The sequence below is a fragment of the Haliaeetus leucocephalus genome, unplaced genomic scaffold, assembly GCF_000737465.1.
Source record: "Haliaeetus leucocephalus isolate CR32 unplaced genomic scaffold, Haliaeetus_leucocephalus-4.0 Scaffold92, whole genome shotgun sequence".
In the NCBI taxonomy this organism is placed as follows: Eukaryota; Metazoa; Chordata; class Aves; order Accipitriformes; family Accipitridae; genus Haliaeetus; species Haliaeetus leucocephalus.
This window is the reverse complement of record NW_010972528.1, coordinates 4,018,594-4,044,929: the sequence shown is the minus strand read 5'-3', so window position 1 is coordinate 4,044,929 and position 26,336 is coordinate 4,018,594. Positions and strand designations below refer to the sequence as shown.

The following is a 26,336-nucleotide window of genomic DNA, read 5'->3' as shown; positions in this document are numbered from 1 at the left end:
CGGCTGTGGCCCGTTCCCCCCCCGGTGGCCGAACGGCAGCCGGCCGCTCCCCCGCGGAGGAAGAGGCGCGGGAAGGAAGCCCCGCTCCCCGGGGGCACCCCGGCGGGCGCGGGCGCCGCGGTCCCCCCTCTCCCGCCTCATTTGCATGGCTCTTATTACGGCCGTGCCTCGCTCCTGCCGCGCTGACACCGGCGGGCTGGAGCGCGGAGTCGCCTCCAGCGGGAAGTGCACTTCCGTTATCTGCGCTCCCACACCCCGCCTCGCCCGCTCCCCCGCCTCAGCTCGCTCTCTCCTCTGGATGTTTAAGGCGAGGATGAACAAACAGATCCAGCCCGACCGCAAAGTGTCGGTGGTGGCCCCCTTGCCGGACCGCGCGGGGCCGCCGCCCCCGAGGAAGGACGTGGAGCTGATCCTGGTGAAGGAGCACAACGGGGTGCAGTACACCAGCAGCAGCCTCCTGCCCGCCGCCCCCGCGCCGCGCTACGGCGCCCAGGACAGGGAGACCTGGGGCAAGAAGATCGACTTCCTCCTCTCCGTCATCGGCTTCGCCGTGGACCTGGCCAACGTCTGGCGATTTCCATACCTCTGCTACAAAAATGGAGGGGGTAAGAGCGCCGCTCGCGAGGTCTTTTTCCCCCGGCCCCACGCCCCAAAGCCCCACCGCCGCGAGGCCGGCATCCCCTTCTCCTCCTCCCCGGAGTTTCAGGGGGAGAGCCGGGCGGCGAGGCTTGCCCCGCGGTGCCCGGGAGGGGTGCCGGATGGCGAAGGGAGGAGCGGCGGCACTGCCGCTCTGCCCCGGCGCTCCCCCGCTCCTCCCTTCGCCATCCGGCACCGCGCGTCCCGGCGAGCGGGGCACCGCCGCGGCTCGCTCGGGGCACCGCCGCCGCTCCGGGCCCCGGGGCCACACGGGCCGCCGCTCCCCGCCCTGCCGCTCAAGACCCTCGCGGTAAGGAGCGCTCGCACACCCCTCGGAGTTTCACTTAGTTTTGAGCACAGGCGTAGTTGCCTCCGGCTGCCGCTTCAGCCTGCTTCACGCTTTTTTCGTCGAGAGGGCAAAAAAAGAAAAACCGAACCGAAAACACTTCAGCAGAAAAACGGCATCTAGAAAAGTTAGCGCCGGACCACCGAAAGGTTTCTTAGGGGCAGTTTTAACGCGGGATCAGGATTTCCGCCCTCCGTTCTGCAGTCTGGGGGTTCTCCCACACCCCCCAGACCCTCCTTCAAAGTAGGCAGGAGACTTGTTACAAAGCAAACCTTACCTCCTGCACAGTTTGGCAGTGACAGCAACAGAAAGAATTACACGCGGTAACTACAGTTAGCTCAGATCGTCTGGCACATCTTCAGTAAGACCTTAACTCCATCAGCCCCTTTCATCTCCCTGAAATACGCTGTGTTGTCAGTGATGACTCCACACCCTGATGGAGTAACACCATCTGCAAGCCGGGCAGGTGCCTGAGGTGCTTTTTCAAATCACACATAGGAAGAACAGCCCCTGCCTAGCAGATGGAGGACTGTTTGTGTGAACGGTGAATGATACAGACAGAAGAACTGCTAGATGGAAAGCATGTTCTGTAAGATAGTTATGTATGTCTTGATAATGTGGTTGCCTGGTGATAAAGGCTAATGGTTCACACTTCTGTGCATAAAATACTTGCTTCCTGTGAAAAGAGGAATGCAGGATGGGAAAATCCCTATCCATTAACATGGAATTACACCTGTCCTTGGAACTGAATGGGATACTAGAAAAGGCTGGTACTGAAACACTTGGTCTAGTTTGGTACCTCCAAAACTTCTGAGGGGAGTCAGAAAATCTCTTCACTCACCACCCAGACAGGCTGAAGAAGGTAGTTAGTACTGAAAAATAACCTCCATCCTTTATTTCATTATGTCCAAAAATCATTCCAGCAGTTCACACTACAGCAGCACAATGCCTCACGAACCCAGCAGGTTTCCATGATGTCAGGTGCAGGTGTAGCAGCAGCATCATTCATGCCACTCATTATATATGTGCCATTGCCAGATCTCCAGGTCATCTGGCAATTTTTAGGGAAAGAAATATATTCCCCTATCTCACATTGCACAAGGTGGCACCCAGAGCGCTTGAACTCTTTTCTGTTGTAATTTGGGTCAGTTAATTTCCTAACCTGCTTCCTTTATAATTTGGTGCTAGCTCAGGCACAGGAGGTAACAGTCCGCAACAATCTTGCATTTTGTTCAGTCTCTGTGTATTATTCTATGTCAGTTCAGCTAGAGAAACCTGGGTCTTCACTAGCATCTTTCAATTCAAATACTTCCAAATTGCAGTGGAGAGAAAGCTAACTACTTCACAGCTACAAGAGGCATCCTTCAGAGAAAAGTTTGCACCAATTCTTCCATACCATCAAAGTGAAATCAGACCTTTACAAGCAAAGGTGGAGAGGCCCTATGCTATCAAAGTCTATAGAATGACTGAGAACTGCTTACTGATACAGAGATTATAAACACTCGTTTACTCTGCTCTTCAATAGCGAATAAACCGCAGTATAAAGCATCTCAATCAACACCTAAGATATCATTCTTGAACACAGACATAATATCACAACATCCTCTACTGGTGCTTAAAAGACTTATTTTACCATAAAATGAAAGATGGGATAATCCCGATGGTCAAAAACCATCAACAATGGGCTTTTCCTAAGGAGGTATTCTCATGGAGGACGTCAGCTAGCTAACATCGCCTCTGGCTAATAGGAAGACAAAACTAATTTTTACAGTTCGTGTTTGGCTTACTGAAGTTTAATAATATCTAGATATTGAGATTATTCTTCTTTTTCTATGCTGTTTGATAGAGCATGGCCATCAGCATATCAGCTAGTAGTATTCAGTCATGACAATTTCCAGGATAGACCCTGTGCTGAGAAGTGGGGAATGGAAATACAGCCAGGGACTGGTTAACAGCTCTCTTCCTTCTCTTTACAACAATTGTCTCTATGGTATCTTAAAATTTTTCCATCCATTGCCTCCCATGTTGGACATATATATTAATTTTGTTTAGTAGAAAAGTAGAAGAGATTCAGGCTGTAAAAGTACTTTACTGAGTTTTGAGCCAACTCAGTCCCTTCCCTCTTTCAAACTGGGTTTGGGAGCTTGTTTGCTCTATGGGTAAATTTTCCTACAAGACCAAAGAACATGAGGCAATGGGCAGAGCTATGGGATATTGTTGGATTTTATTGATATCTTTCCAGTCCTAAATCACAGATATTTTTAAACATCTTTTTTTTCACACTGCTACTGCAGGAGGGAACCTTTCTAGCACTAGAGCAAGTTTTGCTGCTTCAAAAGAATTATCTAGTGGGTTTCATATAAATGCCAGCTTACTTACCTCCATACAAAAGATGTAATAAAAATAAATGTACTAACAGACATGGAGAAAATTTAATTTCATTATCTTAGTAGTTTTGCTAGACTGCCAAGCAAGCTAAAGAGACAAAATCAGGTGGCATTTCTATACTTGTATAGTGTGCTCAGACTTGTTCTTTAAAAAAAGTTTTACAAGATGCTCATAATAGGATTACAGTTTGCCTTTTGATATTTATAAGGAACTACTAGATAAAGGAAAAAAAACGAAAACAGATTAAACTTGAATTGGATGGCATGTATAAAGTAAATCAGTGGAAAGAAAAGGTTTCCTTTTCTCTTCCTCCATCAGTTTCTCTTTATTCTGAAAGTCTCAGCAATTACTCATCCTCAGCAATTTAACTAGAGCTGACTTTAGACAAAGATAGTCAAATGTGTTTTATGAATTCAGGTATCTTCAACAGATTGATACAAAATAGGCAGTGAAAAGGCAGCATGTTGCAATGCCAGAAGTCCTAAGCCACCGAAGTATTTTAACACTTGTTTTCAGCATAGCTTGTGCTATCTAGCAAAAAGAAATTCTGTTATCCTTCCAAAATCTACACCCACAAAGGTTCTACAAATGCTCTTAGATGTTGAACAACAGCGTTAAGGACATGGAATTGGTAGAAAATGGCATCCCCCTTTACATCTGAAAAAAGTGACATGGGTGACGTGTAGACTGTTATGTTCCTAAGACCGGCTATGATTAATTTAAGATGCCAGCAGACACACTAAGGGCCTTTCCATGCTTGTAAAAATAGGTGGTTCTCAATAAAGCATGAGAACTTACAGGAACTCAGAAAGAAAGTATAAATACACACTGTATTCCCTCATTCAAAGTTGAATTTTATAAGGACATAGATGCATATACACCCCCACTTTCTTACTAGCCAAATCCTTGAGGTTTTTTCTGTGATAAACGCCAGGAAAATTTCCCGATTAAAAACTAGACATACAGGCTTTTGGGTTAGATCCTGAAGTTCCACACATACAAAACTCCGAGAGTTTACTTCAGTGAGTTTTACTTACACGAGGCATACACCACCCAGTGGTAGTTATATAGACTTTTTCATGTTAGATAACTTTGGAGACAGCACCGGTGGTGTTAACAAAAAAACCCTATTTGTATTTTAACAAGCTTCCAGTAACAAAAAGCTAGAGAGTAAGAAGCATCCAGCAGCACTAAAATGCTGAATGAATAGCCAGAAACATCTGTGTTTTGGGAGTAGCCTGCTGAGAGACCCCAATGGGACTTCTGCACAAAGATAGATGGCAGAATGTAACCCTTATGTGAACAACTGTGATTTTTGGAAACATTCTTCTGCTACAAAAGAAAAATAATCCCCAACCTTTAGTAAGAACTAAAAAGCTAGCATGTTTATTTTTTGTATCAGTTACCTACTTCCACAGGACCTTCCTGCCTTACAAAGGCAGAGACAGATCCAGTGGCTGTATTATAACATGAAACGGGCCACGGAAAACTTTCAGGACAGTTTAGTATGAACAGACTGGGTGAGATCTTGCGTTCACTGACTTCTTGGAAGTGGGATATGCCCACTATGTGCTCTAAACTACTTTATAAGATGATAGGGAGGCTCTGTACAGATGGTAAAATTCTGCAAGCTGTCATTAAGCAGATAAGGCAACACTCCAGAAGGGGGAATTCTCAAACATCACCTTGTCAGTTTGGCTGATCAATAAACACCACAACTTGTATGTATTTGACTGCTGCTCACAGCACAAAGGAAAAACACTGTTTGCAGCAAAACAAATACTTCTTGTGCAGTCCATTTGTGAGAGTTTCAAGGAGCAGGGTATGTCACTGGAGAAATCATCAACTACAGTCATTTCTACTGGCTATTCTCACAAGTGCTATATCCTCATTACAACTCATTTCTGGCAAGAGCCCATTTTTCTTGTTTTTTAAAAAGAGACTCTCTAGCTGTATGACTGTCTAAGTGGTCAACATTGATGTACTCAAAACAAGTCTTTGTAACATATCCAACCTTTGAAGTGCTCCCCAGTTCTGCAAGAGGCTATGCTGAATTAAGGAATAAGACAAATATTAAAATTAGAGTCTCATCAACTTAGAGAAAGATTTACCCTGATATTTGGATTACATCTGAAATTTTACTGGTGCCAAATGAAGCTGAGTAATGCCTAGTATGATTATCTGATGTGCTCACAGTGGGGGAGGATGATGCTCAGTCTTAGTTAACAAAGCTATTGTAGTTTTTGTACAAGATACTTTTAGTATTAATGATCATTTTTGTTTCGTTTTCCTGCATAGTCATAGGCAAAATTACTATTTCCCATTGAAATTTGTGGGGAAAAGAATTTACCAACATAAAGTACTTTTTTTTGTTAGCCAAAGTATTTGCAAGGTCAGTCATGTTCGGACTACTCATTAGGAAGCATGTAATTGTCGGATTAGTCACTGGAGACTTACTGTATCATAAGAATCAGATTAAGCTTTTCATGAACTTATGAATAGCTGCAGATAAAAATTTTAACAGTTCTCTACCTGTCATAATATACACTTTTAATCTCCTTTGAAGCATTATTTAAGTGTTTTTAGACCACAATATTTCTAGAAGAACTGTTTGCTTCAAAGAGCAGTTCACCAGCAATCAATACACTTGAACAGAAGTATCTTACAATCTATCCTAATGATCCCTTTCCTATTCATACTTCCATAAGCTGTAATGCAGGACTAAGCAATCCACAGCACATGTACCAAAACCAGCATACCACCAAATCCGAACATCCCTAAACAGGGCCAGCACAAAACTAGGAGCCAAGAGCTGTCACACAGTGAGAATGACACCTGTGAAAGTATCACCTCCCACAGAGCTGTGAGCCTGGCTAGTGCACTGCTTCACCAAAAGCAAGGTATGATGCTGACCAGCAGCACCTTGCGTTTCTACTAGGCTCTGCCCCCCTCCATCTTGCCAAGTGTTTGCCACCAAATTTCATCACTATTTTGAGAAAGAATATAATCTGGCACTTTACACTTCAAAGGTGGATGACCTTTGCCTTGTAATATCAGGGTTTACGTTCCAAAATAGCATTGATGATGATAATAATAAATCAACTTTGAAGTAATCTCACTGCAAAGCCTACGCCAAGAGTTTGACTCATCAATCAATCAAAGCTCAGATGCAAATCTATGATTTTGGTTTCCTAATACGGGGTTTTCAATTCCCATTAGCACATCAAACCAGTGACGTCAGATAGGTTAAACTGTTATGCTGATCTCCAAACTGTGGCCATGAGCTTTGGATTCCTGGGCATCGTGTGACACTGGGGATAATGTTCAGTTGTGTGGTGTGACAGTACCTCCCTCCCCAGAGCTGGATTCAGTGGCCAGCTCACAGTCGCTCTCTTTCCTTTCCCACATAACTTCATCATTTCTCTTTCCTTTCCTTCATCATCCACTAATTGTCTGGTGCATACAGAGCGTAGATTCAGCTAGGCTCACCAGCACTGTGGCTTACATGCCGGTTGGCAGCTGCTTCTCTGAAATTCCCTGTTCTCCTCTACATGTCTTTTTGGATCCACAAAATAAATCTTCAGAACTGTAATGTCTGCAGGGTTATAAGCTACTATGTAATATACTGACTACATATGAAGCATTATAAATAGCTGATAAGGAATAACTGAATCTTTCTCACCCAAATCTTTCATCAATTCTAAAATTCTAGTTTCTGACTCTGGGGTGAGATACCATGAAATAGTGTGTAAGTGGTGCACTATGTGGACTCTCAGTGAAATACCTGGCTGAACAATTCTAGCAACCCTTCAATTGATAATTTTACAAAGGTTCTAGAGATATACAAGCACAGAAAGGTTCTAGGCAAGATTCATAGTATTTAGCTTGACATTACACCTTAAGAGGAGCATCCTGTGATTAATGCCCAATCAATCACCAAAACTGGTTTTCCACCTTTGCTCCTCCATGTTACCAAGATGATAAAAAAGCTGGTGTGAACCAAATGAGCTGTTCTAACAAAAGCAAAGATACCTCTTTCTAAGCGTGCTGAATGAACACATTTTGATTACCACTCAGAAGCACTTTATTCTAAAGTAAGAGGCAGAAAAGACATCAAACAGTAAACTTAGTTCTGTGGTTTGGAAATTTAGTCTCTGCTTAAGGTCTTCCACCCTACCTTCACTCCTGTATGCCCTTCTCAGTTCTGCCAAGAAACTGAAGTACTGAAATATCCCTAGAAAGCCATTCCAATAGGATATATATCTCTCCTAGACAAGTAAATTCTGAAAGTTGCATTAGGAAGCCTTCTACATTCATATTAACACCCATTAAAACAGATATAAGAGTTTCTTACAGTTTGGCTAGGGATCTCAGGTTTTGGATACTCATTCAAGCTGAAATAGCAGGCAATTAAGCTTCATCTGTTTCTAGTCTGTTTTCTCACCAACATCTTTTTAAGCTCTTTACTAAATTCGCTGCGAGCAATGGAAAATAGAAAGGCCATATTAGGAGTGTAGCAGCCAACAGCCCTTCTTTACCGAAGAAACCAAAATATCTCTAAGGAGACTGAGACATGGTCTACATGGTTTTGGGGCAGAATTTCCCTTTCGTCTTTTGGCAAAATATCACAAACCTGTCTGTCAGTTCAGTGAATATGTGAATACAGCTCCAGCAGTCTAAAGATATTATTTCAAGTCAGATACTTTCCTCCCCATACTTGCACTGATACAAAACAGAATGCTGATACAACTGCTTACATGTAAGATCAGAGGGAACATACAGCTTTAGTGAGTGTTTAGATATGCTGTGAGGGAAATTATGATTAAAACCAGTCCACAAATTACAGAACCTCTTGCTGTGAATCAAAATGGAAACAAATGGTTTAAAGAATTTTGAGCAGTTCTGAGGAGCAACATCAAATAGCTCATACCTTCATGACATACTATGTCTAATGGGAAGCACATCAGCAACTCCCAGTTCTAAAGCCTTTGTCCCAGGTTAAGCAATTGGTTAAATAGTTAAGAACTGTAGCGTGGCTCTTTAATATCAGTTTGCACTGTAACTTCCATAGCATTTGTACCTAACTGCTCTCAGCACTATAACAAAATAATAAACCATAACCAAATAAATTCTATACAGATATATTTATATTAAAATATTGTAATTCAGGAGGCAGGAGACAAATTTAAATGGAGTGTCTTTGTAATAGTTCTAGCTCTTTCAGTACTACCTTGCTCCTAGTACTTTCAATTCTCTCTGTATATATCCTTCATACAGAATATACAAAACCATGATAATGGATTTGGGGGAATCTTGCAACTGACTCTTGACTTGCAATAAGTTGTATTCAGGACAACTCCACTGCCCCAATCCAGTTTCAATGAAGAGTATGTAAAGATTCCAGGAATATCACACTGATTATAAACCTTCAGGGTTCCTTCCTTTCCTCAGGGCATTCGGTGACAAAGGATTCATGTTAGTAGCCTATTACCCATGTCTTGTCAACGTGTAATTCCCCTTTCCTTCTCCCCACCTCCAACTTAAGTCTTGAACCTTTCATGGCAAGATTTCATCCTAATTGTGCAGATCTTATGCACTGGTGCCAAGTCAGAATAGTTTCAAATGAAAGGCTTTACTGACTGAGTCCCTAGACCTCCAGAAATGCTGAATAATCTCTGTTCTCATGGAAATTCTGGAGAGATAACTGGTAAATTCAGCACCTTAACTTCTGTATAGATTCAACATACTTAATTTTAGCCATACAGATTTTGAAACCTTTAATCCATAAAGAAGAGGTAAGGAGGTAGGGGGAATGGAAGGGTAACAGTTAAGTTCCTTGCCTTGTGACATATTATTCTTTACCAAGACCACAGGAAAGAACCTCTAAACTACTTATCAAAGCTATCCTTTGTTTTACTTTCACTCTTCCTTCTCCTTTTGCCTATTCTCTATTTAACAAGTTTTGCAATCCCTCCCCTGAAGCATGACAAAGGTGACAGAACAGTACACCACTTTGAGAACTAGGGTCTACCATTCAGAAACAGAAACTGTCAGCAGGGAGGTCTGGCTATGTAAGCCACATACTTCTTTATACTCATATTCATCCAAAGCACACTACCAACCTTCCAGTGCATGGAATTCCGTGATAACATATTACTAAACAAAACTTGGACAGGATTGGGCTGGCAGTTGTCTTTTGCCAGTCCATAAATGTTTTTTATAACTAGCGTTCTGATTGCTGGTATGCAGTAAGACAAGCTGCCCTTATTATACAATAAGCCTTTTTATAGCAGATGGTAATTTTTCCAGTGCTCCTACTCTTCTAGGCTTCATGAGCACAACCACTCACTTCCAAAAGCACAAGTGATTGCAGAAGCTGTGCTCTTAATGTTAAGTAGGTATTAACTGGTTGCTATTGTTTAGCTATTACTATTGTTTAAGAATATGTGCTAATTTAAGTGTCCAATATAGGATCCAGCACTCCCAGACCGGTGGTGTTAGACTACACAAATATAAAGCCTTACTTGGACTGCTTTGTTATAAACTGCTTCCCTAGAACAAACCCAGCATCAGAAGAGCAGTACCAGTCTGATCCCACCCCGTACTCCGTACACAGGAGTTGTGATTTCAACAGCAGAATATTACTCCTTTACAGTCTTTATTTCAGAGCTGGAGAAAAATATTGGCCTGATTTCCAAGCACTGCAATTAGTGACAGAGTGAGTAAAAAGCCATGTCTTGCTATAGTACTCTTGTTAGTTTGAGAAACAGCTTTTGTGGCATTGATGTACAGGAAGGATTGTGGCTGGGTAATAGCATAGCATTCATCTTTACTGAAGTCTGCAGAACTGTGGGAAGCCGCTGATTTTCTGGCCCATCGGCAGCATGGAAGAATACACCCTATCTGATTGCCTCACTGACCATACAAACAAGCTGTTACCATGGGCCTAGCATATGTACTGAAAAAAACAGCCGAATATTATGTATCTTACTTTTTGCTAGCATTTATAATTTATTCTGCACCTTCTGAACTATGTGTACTGAATAGCACTTTTCACCAATTTAACTTTTATTTTTCTTTCTCTTTTTCTATTCTGTAATCACATACCTCTTGCAATGTCTATCCTGAAGCATGCCAAAGGTGACAACATATTACTTGCCCTTAAGATCCATATCTCAAGGAAAAGCATGATACTGATTCCAGTCAAATTCCAGTTTAATATTAAAAGGCGAAGAGGCTGGACTTTTTCTGACACACCACTCTGTAGAGTAGAATAACAGAAAACTCTTTTCAGACCACAAGGTGGAGCAGTAGATCCTTATAGATCTTAGTAGATCCTAACCTGGTAATTAATGTAACGGCAACCTACTGCATTTATAGAAAAAAAAGAATTACTGGAGGACCTAACAGGGTGGCTCATGACTTTCAAATACAGAGCTGCCCAGTAATATCAATGATTGCTCCCAAGCAGACCCTTCTTGCATTTCCTGATTCATTTCATTTATTAGGACATTATAGGAGTGGCAGCTTTTATTGATGCCTAATTCACATTAAGGAGCTCACTTGTCAGCATGGCCACAATGACAGCAAGGAGACAATCCATTGATAACAAGATATTACCCCCTGAAAACGCTATTTTTTAAATGAGTGCAACATTAAAATAGAGATACAGCATCTTCCCCTGAAGGAATAGTACAGGAGGAAATAATTTCTCAAATACTAAGTTTAGGAGGTTGTTCTCTGCAGTCCCCTCAAAAGATTTACCTTTGGAAAACAAACAAGCTTCACACAGACTTTCACTACCATTCTACAATAGAGCGCCATGCTTTTTTTTGCTTTGTGGTTTTTTTCTTCTTCAATGTTAATGTAACCCGCCTTCCAGCAGGTCTCGGCACCTTGCCTTCTTGGCAGAAGCATCATTATTTCACACCAGTAACAGAAAGCAAAGAGTTTCAGTGAGCAAGAGCAATTAAGTATATTGGACTAACTACAATATTAGAAAGTTCAAGGCCAAGTGTTATCAAAACGTCAAGTCCACAGCTTCGAAGCTACTCAAAAGTGTCTTTGCTACGTGACTCTTTGTCAGCATGCAGGACTGTATCTGTCTACTGATGTCCGATAAGACTGATGCTAGAAGAAAGCTCAAAAGCTCATGCTCCCACCTGAGGGGTGATTATAACTGTACATAGGCATCCTATTTATTAGATTTATCACAAAACTAAGGAATAGCTTGTTCTGTGCAGTGCTTTTGTCTCCTCTCTAAAGAGGAATTGTCAAGGAAGTTGTGTCAATGAGATCACGAGGCAGGTGTTAGTGAGACCAGAGACACTCCAGGATTTTGTTTTGGGGAAGAGTTTGATCATTTGCTCCTTTTCTGCAGTTTGTTTCTCATTTATGTGTGGCTTTACAGCCTTAGTTAAAATCAATAGATTCATAAACCACAAGGGAGAAATCCTGACCCAGCTGAAGTCAATGGGTGGTTTTTTTCCATTGACGTCACCAGAGCCAGGATTTCAACCCAAATAACAGACGTCTCTCTCTTAAGGACTCCTAAGTAGACAGAATTTCCAGACTACGTGAGAAGAAAAACAGAGTAAAGTAATAAAAAAACTATTCAGACTAAACTGATATAGAAGACTTCCACTGACTAAGAACTGATCTTCACTCAATGCAATAGCTCAGTACTTTACCCAATAAGTAAGATGTCAGGACTTACATAGATGATGGTCATTATTACACAAAATGAATTTACTCTGTAAGAGTTAGATTATGACCTCAGCGTTCTCCTACGTAGGGTTCAAGCAATTAAAAAAAAGTACTATTTTAAGAAGTGCTTTTTACTCTCACAGTTTCATAGAGACAAATGATTAGGCAAGAATGTCTTTTGAGCTCTCAAGGCTAAAGAAAAAAGCTGGGAAAATACAAAGCAAGTACAAGACTAAAAGCCAGCAGACAAATAAAAGGATTGGACTAGAAGATCTCACATTTTAAGACATTTCAAATTATTCTGGAGCCTAACCCATGGTTTTTGAACTTTTCAAATTGGCGGTTATAGCAATATAGCTGGGATTGGTTAGTCTCTCTCCCTTGCCTCTTCCCTAAAAGAAAGTGACAGAAAACAGTTACCAGGCTATTCCTAAATTGCAGGTTAATCCTTTATTGATGCATACTGAGGCTGATGACAAAACCACTGTCTCTAACCCTAAATTAAGAGATTTAGAGATCTTCAAGATCACCTACATCTTTCCTTCTAAATACTGTTTTACAGTCATGGGGTATTATGTGTTTAAAAGCTGTTTAGAAATATGAAGAAAAAAAATATAGCTGTGTGCTAAGTTGAAAACACCAAGCTCAGCCACACTGATTTATCTTAAGGTCTGAATAATCAGTGAACAAAATTGCCCCACAATCTGCCCTAGCAAAAGCTGCACTGTGATGAAACAAGAAGGATTTTGCTTCAAACTGTTAATAGCCTCTGCTTCATCTTGGCAGTGAGCTATGGTGGGCCCTGAGGTCATTTTCACATTCTTCTATGGCATTTCAAGCTAGGAGGCCCTGTGCAGAATGGCAGTGATAAAGTATGTACTGGACAGCTTGGACTGGGGGGAAAATTTACTTCATTGCTTGAAGCCTATTAGGAAAATGGTCCCCTAAATAAGAACAAACATAAAGCTCAGGTTTCAAACTTATATAAAAACTTTTGTCTGATTTAATTCCCACAGAAGAGGGAGAGTAGTCAGACAGAAAATGAAGGAAGGGTGTTGCTAGCCAGTACAGCTAGATTGATGCAGCAGTGTTGTGGTTTCATACTGGTCTAGGTGAGATTCAGTTTACCCTTTGGATCAAAGCAACGTCAAGAGTAGTAGTTCTTATAGTCCTCCTATTGCAGGGATACTACTGAAGTTTTGCTTTGTACCCACAATGCCCAAATTCTAAGAGACTCTACCTTATGGGTCTGCACTGCATACAGAATATTACCAGCACTACCCTAGGCCAAATACAGATTTTTTCCAAATGGAAAAGTTTTCTGTGAAGAATGCTGTGACAGTTTTTGTAAAATTCTTGTGTTCAGTGCTCACAGAAATGTACCATACAAAGTAAAGAAGCCACAGCTATTTGGAAACTACCTTCGCCCAGACCTTCCAGAATTTTAGCACAATCCAACAGCAACTATAATCTTTGATAAGAGTACAGGGTTTTGCATTGTTCCCCATCCCACTGGGGGGCGGGGGGGGGCATGAGGGGGAAGTGAGTGAGTGGCTGTGTGGTGCTTAGTTACTGGCTGGGGTTAAACCACGACATCTAGGCAATTATGCAGTAGTAGCCATCGCTGTAATGGTAAATTTGCCAAAATTGTTGCTAATAGCATCACATGCAGCCATTAAAGTTGACAAATAAATTAAATTGATGCAACATTTGTCTTACATAAGAAAATATTATTTATGGCTAGATAGCATACTATCCATTTCAAAACATGTGTGAAATCTGTACTTTGCAGTTTATATAGTATGTCTAAGAAATACAGAGGTACCAGAAAGAATATATAAAAAGAATATATATAAAGAATACTTCCCAGTAGTGTTGACAGAAAACATAGGTGGGTTTTAATAAAACATGGAGAATGGCTTTACAGTGTATGTAACTGTTTGCCTTCTACTTTGAAGCCCTGTATAAACATGCATTATATGTAGTTTACAGTACAGTTATTCTGCTTCCTTTAGTGACATCAGAAAGAGCATTCATCCTGAAGGCTTCATTTATAATGACTGACAGTACAGGTTAGATTTACTAGAATTCTTACAGATAGGAACATATAACTGTCTTGTACTTCTGTGATAAAACATAACCCTTTATTGATAAGAAGAATTTAGAGGATTCTGTTGTACAAGTTTGTAAAGATTAAGATAGTAAGAAAGTATTATACTATTACAAATATATCTCTAATTAAGCCTGGAAGGAAAAGGAATGTTTTGCTTTGGTCATTGAGTCCAAAAATTGGAGCTACAACTTAAAATTGGATTAATCACTTAATGGTAAGGCAAGTTTTAAATGTACCTCAGAGTGTTTATACTTGATTTTCTCTAGCCCATTTTCAAGGCATTTACCTCCTATTGGTTTGTACATTAATCCTCTTGGAAGCTGCCTGGCACTTGTCTAGAGCTGATTTAAGATGTCTTAAGCACTTTGTTTTACCCTGGCACAGTTATGAATCTCATGCTGCCTAAAACGGGTACTGTGTCCTCTCCAGAGGGTGCTTAACTTTGGGGCTGTTTTTTATTTTGACAACCTGCAAAAGAAAAGCAGTCTTTAAGAGAAACACCCTCCATCTGAGGTTGTGTTGTGAACCAGAATTTGCACTGTTACATGTACAGAACAAACATGCCTTGTCTCACTGTGTACATTAGCTACTACTGTGGCTTTAATTAGCTCTGCCAGGGCAGTTGTATCACCTCGTATTAGGCACCCAAAGCAGGTGGCATAACTAGGCAAAGTCTCCCCATGTATACCCTGTACAATGTACAGAGAACAGCGAGCAGCTCCCACAAGAGCAATCCTGAGAATGTTAGAAAGACCAAAGCAAGGACTAACACTGCCTAAATGAGGAGCTGAAATCCAGAGCATTCATCCCAGGCTCTTTACTAGTAAGGTGGAGGAACATCTCAGGGATATAAACTTGACATTCCTGAAACATCAAATGCACAGCTAAGAAAGTGGGTACCATGATTTAATGTGGGTACAAAAAGTGCCCACATAACCCTTCAACCTGCCAATGTATGAACCTGCTAGACCAAGAAATACCTGTAAGGTGGGAATTTTAGACAGAAAAGCAGAAATAACTATTACACTGTAATTGATTAGTTTAGTTTACTTAGTCTCTTCAGATTATAAAAAGAAGGCCGAAACACTTGATTGCAGTGCTTATGCATCTTCACAGGAGGGAAATAGAAAATATTGCAAGGCATTTTAATTTATCAGGGTAAGCACTGCCACAACCAAATGTCAGATATATTCAAATTAGAAATAATGATTTTTTTTTTTAATAATTTTTTTAACACCAAAGTTATTAACCTATGAAGTAAACTACCAAAAAAGGCAAAGGATCTGGCTGGTATCTTCAAATCAGGATTGTATGTTTTTCTGTCTGAAACTCTGGTTTATGTTAGACAGGAAGTTCGATCAGAATGTCTAACAATCCATTCTGGCATCAAAATCAGATGGATCCATGAATTTTGAAAACATTAATTTTAGTTTACAGCTGGCTGAGACAAAACAAACAGAAATGAACATACAAGTTCTCTGAGAAGGGAGAGAAAATGACAGTCTGTATCTGAACGGAAGTAAAACTGTAGTTGCCAAAATCTCCCTGGCACCAAGCAAGGACTTCCCTACACTTAAGAGACAGCTAAAGCCGATGAAGTAGTACTTCCTTTCATGTACATGACTATAGTCTGTACATCACAGAAAACAGTTTTTCAGCACACAAATTTCAAGTAAAACATCACATGAGGTTATGCTATTATGGATTTTTTAGTGCTGGAATCCACCAAAACCTGCTTATCTTGATCCACAAGCTCACAGCGAATAGCTTCTGATGTCTTCATTCAAAAAGATTTTTAGTCATGGATGTTCTGCCACCAATAAATCAGGGTACATTTTGACAGTACATTTGACTTGATTTTGTACATCTCAAGTACAGCCTACACCTTACATGGGTGGTTTTGTTGATATGTAATTGCAGGTGAATATATCCTTGTGTCACCCCTAATAATTGCAAGGTTGGGGAAAAAACACAAATAGAACACTCCTATTAATAAAATGATAGAATAGTATTTTTTCCTCTTAATTTAGCATCTCTTAAGCTTCCAGTCATGTCTATTGTGAAGCAGCAGTGTTCTCCAGCTAGGCATCTGCATGTTGACCCAGCTGTCCAGTACTACGCACTTTCCCTGACCAGCACCTTCTGAAGAGCTTGTGAACTAGAAAGTTTGCCATTTTGTTCCCAACAGTGTTAGCTGTTCCAGGTTCCAGTGTAGCTGCTCCTACAAACCCTGTCCTATTGAACATTAGTAATAGGGATTTCATAAATCACATAACAAAACAGTGTACAAGCTGGCTCCACATTCCAGCTCACTCTCTCATTTCTTGTTTAAACCAGCCAGGTAGTTAAAAAAGAAAAAGGCACAAAATCAACAAGATAGATTTGGGCAGGAATGTTAATAGTTAGACCTCCACATTGTTACAAACTCCAGGTTATTTACTTACCAGACTACTGTCAAAACTCACCTTGATGCTAATTCATTTATTTCAGAACAAAGGAGCCAGCTTCAATAGTAACTCTGCTTTAAGGAGGCATGATGTAAAAACAAAAGCTATCACTGCAACCATGTAAAGCAGATTTTTTGATTTTCTATGGTCACACTCATGGCAGAACATGGAAATGGCTTAAGTTCCTAAGCTAGCAGCAGTGAGAGTGTTGTGAAGGTCAGCAGCAGGAAAGCTCCAGAGCTCCCACTGCCATGCTGGCCATCTTGGACCAACCTGATTTATATTCTCTCAAACCCACCACGTCTCTTTATTTATTCTTTGATTTCCTATCAAACAACATAGGCCTGTTCTCCTCCTGTATGTTCCTGTGATTATCTTTAAACCACACACTGTTGTAAATGTGATCATTTCATTAATCTATGTAAATAGGACTTTAGCCAATGACTTGGGTGTTATTTATGAATGAATCATGCTGCTCTGAGTGACTGGGTATATTTAACTCTCATTAATTTGTTCAAAATAGCTACTAATGGGTTTCTTTAGCTCATTACTCTTGTAACAAAAAGCCAAAGAGATGACTGGGTTTGTATGGATGGGCTTGGGTAACCCTTTCTGTTACAACCCAGTGATCAGCTTATAAATACACTGCACTTCAAGTCACTTCAAGTGATTTCAAGGCAGTAGCAGGTTAACAGCTCAAGACAAAAAATGCAGGCTTCAGTTGGCATCAGCCCATGAACAGCATTGAACCATTTCTGGAAACTATTTGTTTTCACTTCCTTTTGAGTGAAAGGAATGCTATTAAAATTGGAATTCTGGAAAAACTGAAGGCCCTGAGCCCAGATTGAGAGTAGAAATATAAATAGGTTCAAATCTAGCAACAGTTAGTTAGAGGGAGTAGCTAAATATAAGGGCTTCAAAAGAAACATGTCACTCACCATAGTATAGCTCTACTGGTTTAATGATTCAGAAATACTTTCCATGAAAAAGGTTGCATACTTGGAAGATTTTATTGCATACTTTGAGGATTTTATATGTGCAAAGTGCTGCTGAAGTTTTTACAGTATGTCATGCAATCTGTTTTGCAGAAAAATTTTTTTTTGTTTAGTGCTATAATGTATTGCTGGCTGGGCTCAACATCATCATACAGCTGCTGTTAAAATCATGATCTTGGCTTTGACACTGAGGTTGTATCATGTTCTTTGTATCTCTGACTTCTCTTTGCTGTACCATGCAAACCCTTATTGGTTTTAATCTCAGGTCAGTAAAGGTATGCCTGCCCACCCCTTCTTCCCAGGAGTCTGCAGCAGGCTCAAGCTCGCCTCCTTCAGAGGTGCCCTCGGTGGCTGTGCAAGCCAGCTGGTAGCTAGTCTTCTGAAGAGCCAGAACTAATGTTCACGTACTAATAAATGCGTGCCTTTCTGATTACCTAGTTCTTCTACCTATGGCGATCTTGTACATTCTAGATTTCAAGGTCTCTGCACCAAGGACTTCCTTTTTCATTCACAAGAGCCTGCACAGATTAACGTTTCCACCCATTTTCCTCATTGTCTGAGCAAACGTACTGCCTTCTATCAACTCTTTCCTGATACTGTTTGAAGTACTATTTATTCTGTATAAAAAAAAAGCAGTGTTGATCAGATACAGAGATTAGCTTGTATTTCAATTCACCAATTGCAAGATCTTTGGTTTTTAGACTCTTTTCCTGCACAAATACTGGAAACACTCCTATCTGAAAATATACGGCAATATTTGCACAAAGTTTGTTGTTTTAGCAGACATCCCCGCCAGTTAACATTTTGACTAGAATAACCATGGTAACAAATGCAGAAGGCTAACAAGCATAAATAGTTCAAAGTTGTTTCAACTACCCCTGGCCTGGCCTGCTTCTTGTATGTGCATCAACAAATCCTTTTAGGATAACAGCAGCTGTTTAAATGATCTTTCTTCAGTCATTAGTAAATTAATGCCTCTTTCTGGTATTTAAAAGCAAGACGAGACCTCCTTGTAGGATTGAGAGGAGTATTTAGAGCTGTATTCCTCTTTGCTTCCCACCCCCTAGGATGCTGTCAATGCTGAAGAACAAAGGGAGGAGACACTCTTTGTGTGGATTCTGGTCTACAAAAATTAAGACAGGCACTGAACACAGGAACGCAAAACCTGTCTTGTATTTTGTCCTTCATTAATTAAACGTAATAGTGTTTTAAAAAAACTTCTGTGTAAGTTTCCACTTGAAGTTTCACACAGATGGTTCTTGTAGAAGATGAGGGTTTGACCTAATCTAGTTTTGCATAAGACACAAGGCTGTCTTAACTCCGTGTATATGCTGGCACCTTAAGGGGTGTATATGGATCTCATGAAATCTGTTAACAGAGAGATGTAGCAATTTGCAACAGTCCAAGGCCAACCTGTGGCTTTTGAGCTGCATGTGACTCAGTAGGAAGTCAAGTATGGCTCTTAAGCCAGGGTTGTATTACAGACATTAATTACTTCAGATTTTTAGCTGTAAAGGGAAATTATGAACCTTTAGGGTTTGCTAAGACCAGTATTGTCCCGTGGGATGCAGCTGTGTGCTCAGCCCCATCCCATCACACAGTGGGGGAGTGGAATCCCCTCGACTGCTATCAGTATGTTACAGCCAATGCAGCAATCCTAGAGATTGCACTCCCTCAGCTCTCGGAGGTAGGTAGATCTTGGCAAGCTAGTCTGAAGTGATAGCCAAATTGTGTGCTCCCTAAGAGTTCAGCTGTCTGGGCTATACAAATCTGACCAGCCCCTTGGATTCATGCAATTAAAGCACAGCAGTTTCTGTGGCCAGTGGCACAGGTGGGAGTGACACAGCTGGCATCGTGTCACTCTTCCTAACACATTTTGACTTCATAGACCAGGTAGGCATTAACAGTGAGGCTGCTCCTTCAGAGAAGTCTGGTACAATGCTCAAATTCACACCAGTGGACCTAAAGCAAGAGGCCCACCAGCATGCAGGTTTGCCTCCTCCCTGGCCCACAGGATGTCCACACATGCAGGACAGTATGAAGTCTCCTTCCAAACAACACCTCTTGTTCCTAAGATCCTGTACACAAACCAGTCCTATGATGGAGCCCCTGTGCAATGACAGAGTGAGGTGATCATATATCACACATATGCTGTTTATAAGCATTTGCATACCATTCTAGTTTGCAGCAATTTGAATGATACTTTGACCGTCATTTATTTTCCTTTGAAGTGCCCATGATCTTAGGAAGGGTTCAGTGAACAACATGGAGTTCGATTCTGGTTATTGGCTAGGAATAGAAGAGGACCTATCAAGATATTTACAAAATACCTGACTTTTTGGTATTTTTTACCTAATGAGAAGCTGCAAAACAAGAAGTTTCCAGAAGTCTCCAAAACATTAAGTCAACTTCATGTGACTAAGCACCCTTACTTTGATATTTATCTCAATTTCAAAATACTTCAATCATGTAGTTACCTGAAAGTAACCCAGCTATGAAACCCTGCCATACTGTGTAACTCCTCTTTGCTGAAAATTACACCACACTTTATTAATCCCTTGCGGGGGCAGGGCGGGGGAAGAAAAAAAAGAAAGCAACCTCCTTTAACTAAAGCCTGGAATGACTCGCAGCCAAACAGATGACGCTTAAGCAAGTATGCCTAAGTACAGTACACTTCACAGTTCATCATGGTTATTAGTCATACTTAAAAAACACGTATTTTAAACTAGCATTTAATATATATGTCCACTACACATCTCCAGGATTAATTTCCTCAAACACAAATTTCCCTATTCAATTTGCAGCATAATGTTTTCCACAGTCTCTTGACATGAAAGTTAATCAAACAGCACTCTGTACAAACTCCATACCTCCCAAATACAAGCTAGGTTTGTGAGTCAGCTCCACACACTGTAATACTATTGAAGCAAGACAAGTATGGCACTACAAAGGCCATCACTTAGAAGAGATCTGACAGTAAAACCACCTAAAATAATTTTTCTAGATACTAGATGTAGTGAAAGCAGTATGTAGTATCCCAGATTGATTTAGCTCAGTATGTTTCAGCATTGAACAGAGTTTAGAACTGCAGGGTATCAAGTATTTGTTGAATACAAATATTTTTTTCTCTACAGTATTCAAACATATGACAGTTCAACATGACAATCAGAGAAAGTAGCTTATGAACAACACTGAAATATTATTAAAACACATATCACTGGTACTGTAGTAGCTTAATGTGAATGCAGGTTGCATTTGCACTACACTCAATATAAACATCATCAGTACAAAGATTCTTGCCCCCAAAGTGATACAACCAATGTATTTCCACTTTTAGGATACATTCTCAAAGCTTTAAGCTGTTCTTTATTTCTGTTGATATACGTTGTCTCTGTTTCATTGCAAGATTTCAACTTTCAAATACCTAAACTTACGACTGAATGCTGAATACATTGTCCTTATCATTATGTTACAGCACGTTACTTTTAGAAGTAGATTTGTGTATGACTAAGAGAACAGTTTGTTTTTCCATTCTTATTCTCCAGTATATATACAAAATTCTCTCTCTGAACAGTCATGCTAGGCAGCTTACACTAGTAATATCTGTGAAAAGCAAACATGAAAGGTAAAGGAGCAACAACTATTCAAGACCTTTAAAAGTATGACAGTAGTTCCAGAAGTACTTTTTAAATATGCAATTCATTCTGCTTACTGGCATGTTTTAGATAGCTACAGTCATGCTTTTAGCTTTTATACTTTTATAGACTACACATACCTTCTGCAAGTTTATACATTTAGAAACAATGCAAACTTACTTCCTTTTGCAAGGGAAGTTTTCAAATTACTAAACCAGTACAGTAGATTTTAAAGGTATGCAGAAGTTCGTACTATTTGCTATTGGGAGAAGTAGACATCTGCTGCTGTTTTGCTTTTTTCTTTTGTTGAACAATTTAAGCATGATTTTCACAATCTATTTTCTTTTTCATACCTAACTCCTAAGGACAGCAGTCAGTTATTCAGGATATGTAGTTACCTCTGTCAGCTCCTTATTTATCAAAACAATCTAATATTTTTTTTATACAGACAAATTTTACATGAATTGAACTGTCCTGGATCAAGTAATAACTGTTCTGGACCATGTAATAAAATAAAAGCTACACTTCACAGGTACCACAAAGCAGAGGACTGACAGAGCATCCAGTTATTAAACGTGACACCAACTATAATTGTTTTACAGTATCATATGTAGCCATGCACTGAGGGAGTCTTCTTTCTGTGACCTGGATCATATAAAATAGCTAAGAAATTTTCAGATAGTTTCTACATTAGATGAGCCTTTTGTATTTCAGTTGACAATACTTTTTATGATTACTATCATAAACATTGACACATCAGGATTTTTCCACAGGTGACAGTTTCTGTGGTATGAACTCACAGGAGAATCCTCAATCAAGTAAAGTTATGTATTCCAGGAAGGTGCAAGCAGCCCTGGCACTGTCCTGCTGCAATATAAAGATGCTGTACTTGGGCCCAGCAGTGAAACCTAGTACATACTCCACGTTAATGGCAATGAGTATCGCTAGGTTGGAAAGGGGTGTGTTGTCTAACACATTTCATAAGAATAAGGGAATTTATTATAGCAAAAACCAAAATAAGCCATGGAAGCCCAAATTCCATATGACTGACCAGTAGTGATTCATTTTCAAGCCAGAGGTTGCTGCACACACCGTAGACAGTATGATTTAAACCACACTTACAGGAAGTTGCACAACATTTATTTTCCTCTGTTGCTGTCCTCCATGTTCCCTTTTGAACGTACTACTCCAAAAACACTTAACAAAATTTTTCATAGTCCCTTTCTTTTTTAGTTCTGCAAGTGTGTTCGGCATAATTTCTCCTTCAGTTAGGGATTAATTTTCAGGGACACATTTTTTTCCCCTTTGAAGCCAAAAAGCAGAGGGGAAACATTAGGGGGAAATAGGAGCCACGTCTACAGCTTTTTTCAGGGTTTCTGTCTCTGAGACCTTAAAAAAAATACAGGAAAGGGCCAAGAGAACATGGGTTCTTCCTTCCTGGTATTTCCCTTCTACTTCCCAAAGGCAGTGGCTTTGCCTTTAGCCAGTAAAAGTAAGCAATAGAGAAAGCAAAATGTAACCAAAACATAGACCATAATGTCTAATTATTCTCTTTCCAGGTGCTTTTCTTATTCCCTATATCCTCTTCTTAATCATTGCTGGAATGCCTCTGTTCTATATGGAATTAGCACTGGGACAGTATAACCGAGAAGGGGCTGCCACTGTGTGGAAAATCTGTCCAGTTTTCAAAGGTAAGTATCCCTCTGCTCACTTGGAACAGCACCGTGAGGGTGCCACACACTTGTGATCACAAACAAAGTAAAGGTCTCTCATCTTTCCACAGACAGCATGATATTTGCTGACCTTTCCCCAACCCTTGGAGTCAGAAGTCTTTTTGTTATCACAAGTGGAGCACAAAGTGGGAAAAGCCACAGGAATCATCTTCAGGGTGATTGCTGAGGAGTGCAACAGAGAGCAATGAGCAGGAGCAGTTCAGCCCTGTCCTCCCTTTCCTCTGCATATTGCAGAGTGGGAGGAACTCTGTATCTCTAGGTGGAGGAAGGGGTTGGCAATGCAAACATTTGGAAAAATCAAATCCCATCGAGGGCAGTTCAGCCCTGTCTCCCCCAGTGACTAAGATAACTACTGACTCCATTCAGTTCATTGTGTGGAGCACTCTCTGCAGAAGTCAGGTACCACAGTGGCTAGAACACTAAAATGGAGTTGTGGAGACTGTAGTTCAGCCACTAGAGTTGTAACATCACGTGAGTTATCTGTGGCTCTGTACCTCAGTTCTCCTCTCTATGAAATGGGAGGAATGATTCTGATAGACTTTATAAAGAGGTTTTCAAATCTAGCAATGAAATGCACTTATTAAAACCTCAACATTGTTATTACTGTTGAGTGTTTTCCACTAGGGTTAACTTTCCAGCATCACTGAATAAAAGGCTGTGGATTGCTGTCTTGTGCACTGAGTTGCAATCACTCTGCAAGGAAGAAATAGCCGAGGTTAGGTGTTTGGATACTGATCAGGGTGTTTGGCATTGATCAGGGATAAAGGGATCTCCCTGGGTGAAAGAAGCCATATGCTTTCTGTACATAAACAAACATTTGTTAAGGAGCCTCAAGAATTTTCTTAAGCATTGCTTACCAGCAAAAATTGTAAGTTCCCTTATGTCTATACCAGATTGTATCTATAATCTTACATAAAAACCTTTTCAACACAGCGCTATCTGAAATGAAACCAGTCAAGCTCAGCTGATCTTAGAAGCTTAAAATTCACATTATGTTCATCCTGTGACTGACAAAAGCTGAGGAGCTTAACAAGAGCAATCCAAACTTGGCAGATCTGGTGCTTGGATATAGGTTACACTGAGTAAATGTTAGTCTTCTTTCTCAAAATACAGCTTTCCTCTTTAAGGAGTCTAGTGCTGCCCAATAGGAAAACTGCAGGTTTTTTTCTTATCAGTCAAACCCAAAACTCACAGCAAAATTAGAGATATAGTAAAAAATGAATAAACAAGCTAATAAAATATGTGCCTCAAAATTTTAAAATAAATTCATATAAGATTTACCTAGCCCTTCTATAATCCGTTCACGTGAGGCAAAATTCATCCTATCACCTGGAAACCTGACGACCCTTGCTCAAGCAAAATTCCTGCTGGTATCTGTTAATACCTTTGGATGGCAACGAGGATTTTGAAAACCTAACTGCAAAAATTAGACCTTAAGGATCTCAAAGAGTTTGAGCCAAATACCACTGCGCTCAGAGGTACTCTGTCTGTTGACTTCAGGATTGAAAAGATGATGAGAAAGGAAAATAGAACTTATTTCATGTACAGTCTTGTTGACATTCCAGCTGTGTTTTTAAGCTGACATTTTCAAGGTGGACTAAACATACATTACTGTTGATTTTTAAGTGTTCTTATTACTAGGATATAGAATAGCATAAGTTATTTGATTCTCCAAAAGTAATAAGCATTGAGTTCAATTTGCACCTCAGCACTAGTATAAAATCAGTATTTTAAAAGCTTTGACCAAATCTTCTGGTAACATACAAACACATTTTACTGCTAAAGCTTTTGAGTTGTTTCTGGGATAACTCAAATCTCTCACTCAAATGAAAAGTACACAGTCTACACAAATTTATAACAGCTAATCTAAATGAGCAGCACTATAGTACTAATTTTAGCTATGAATATTATTGCTATAAACTCTAAGGACTCTACTTCTAATAAGATGCTCTTATAACGCATGCAATTAAAAACACACCCTGTAACCTTTGCAATACAGTCTGTTTTCATCTCTGCATTTTCCAGGGTCTATTTTAGAGTGTGGGTGGTGCAGCATTACTTTTAAGAAAAGCTAAACGTAGAAACAGGAGAGCAAATTTATTCCTGAACATTCTTATGATTTCAGAGGAGTGACATTTAAGATACATTTGATCCAGTATTTTTTTTCTTGATATTAAGTATCTATCATTGTCCTGAATTGGAGGAATTTCAGAAAACCTTTTTTAAAACAGAAATCATCCAATTTCAGTGCAACATATATTATTCGTACTTAGTATTTTAACATTCACATTAATATTTAAGCATTATCCCCTTGGGTGACTCCCCCCTCTGCTCCATTCTATTGATCATAATGTATCACTAGAGTTTGAGTGTTAATGTACTGGATTCATTTAAGCACCAAGGATCTGAAGATACAGTTTCATATTTACTTTCACAACCTTTTCCCCAATGTTAAGGGTGAGCAAACTGGTCTATGTATTAAAAGCCTCCGGAAGAGCAAAGACTAACTTTGGTATATGCAGCAGTCTTTGAACTGCCAACTCCTTCAGGGTCAACATCTGTTCCTTATGCAAATTTTAAACCAAGGATTAATACTCAAAGTGTGTGCTACTTCCTTGCTTTATCAAGAAATATGAAAGCCTAACAATCTCCAACTGCTAGGATCTCCAAAAAACTAAACTGAAGAAAATTAGAAGTAAAGGTTTACACTTAGGTGCTGTGACAGTACAGTGATGATAGTCCTAAAACAGCTTTAGTCTCTACCTGTTATATCTAATACATACAACTTTGGGGTAGGACTCGGAGAACAATGCTGCACACAGAGTAAAAGAAGAATGATATAAGCCAATGTAAAGCAAGCTTCCAGAACAATTCTGCCAACAAACTTTTGTTCTGCTCTGACAATAGTACCAAAGCTTCCTCCCAAACCACTGGAAAATGTCCATTTCCATGAGGACAACATGCATTCTCTGGGGCTTTCTTGCTAAAGGGACCCTCCAAGCACACTTCACAGTATGCAAAAATATAAAACAAATGTTCAAAGTCAAAAGAGAATGCTTACAGTGGGGATTCTGTAATCCTGGGGAGATAATGAAATGGTTTGAAGGTCTACACACAGTTTAGCCCCAAGCTTGATATTCACCAAGATTTACTGGCATGCCCAAAAACCACTTGGAGCCCCTCAGTGGAACAGCACAGACTGTTTCATGCATGTTTTGGACCTAATTACATGCTGATGGAAGCCAATCTGGAGATTAACAATGGGAAAGAAACAGGACAGGGATCACTGTCTGTTCCAAACTAGCTCAGGGTGGGAACGTGAGGCATAGGGAAACTT

The 26,336-nt window shown here is 40.1% G+C and overlaps 1 protein-coding gene across 1 annotated transcript in view; it reads left to right on the top strand.

Annotated features, from left to right (window-relative positions):
- The window catches only part of SLC6A2 (solute carrier family 6 (neurotransmitter transporter), member 2), a 74,435-nt gene that overhangs the window by 1,659 nt on the left and 46,440 nt on the right, over positions 1-26,336 (top strand). Inside the window, exons 2-3 of the mRNA XM_010584805.1 lie at positions 308-605; positions 22,826-22,957. Coding sequence (XP_010583107.1) covers positions 308-605; positions 22,826-22,957 — 430 coding nt within the window. The remainder of the gene's footprint in view (positions 1-307; positions 606-22,825; positions 22,958-26,336) is intronic.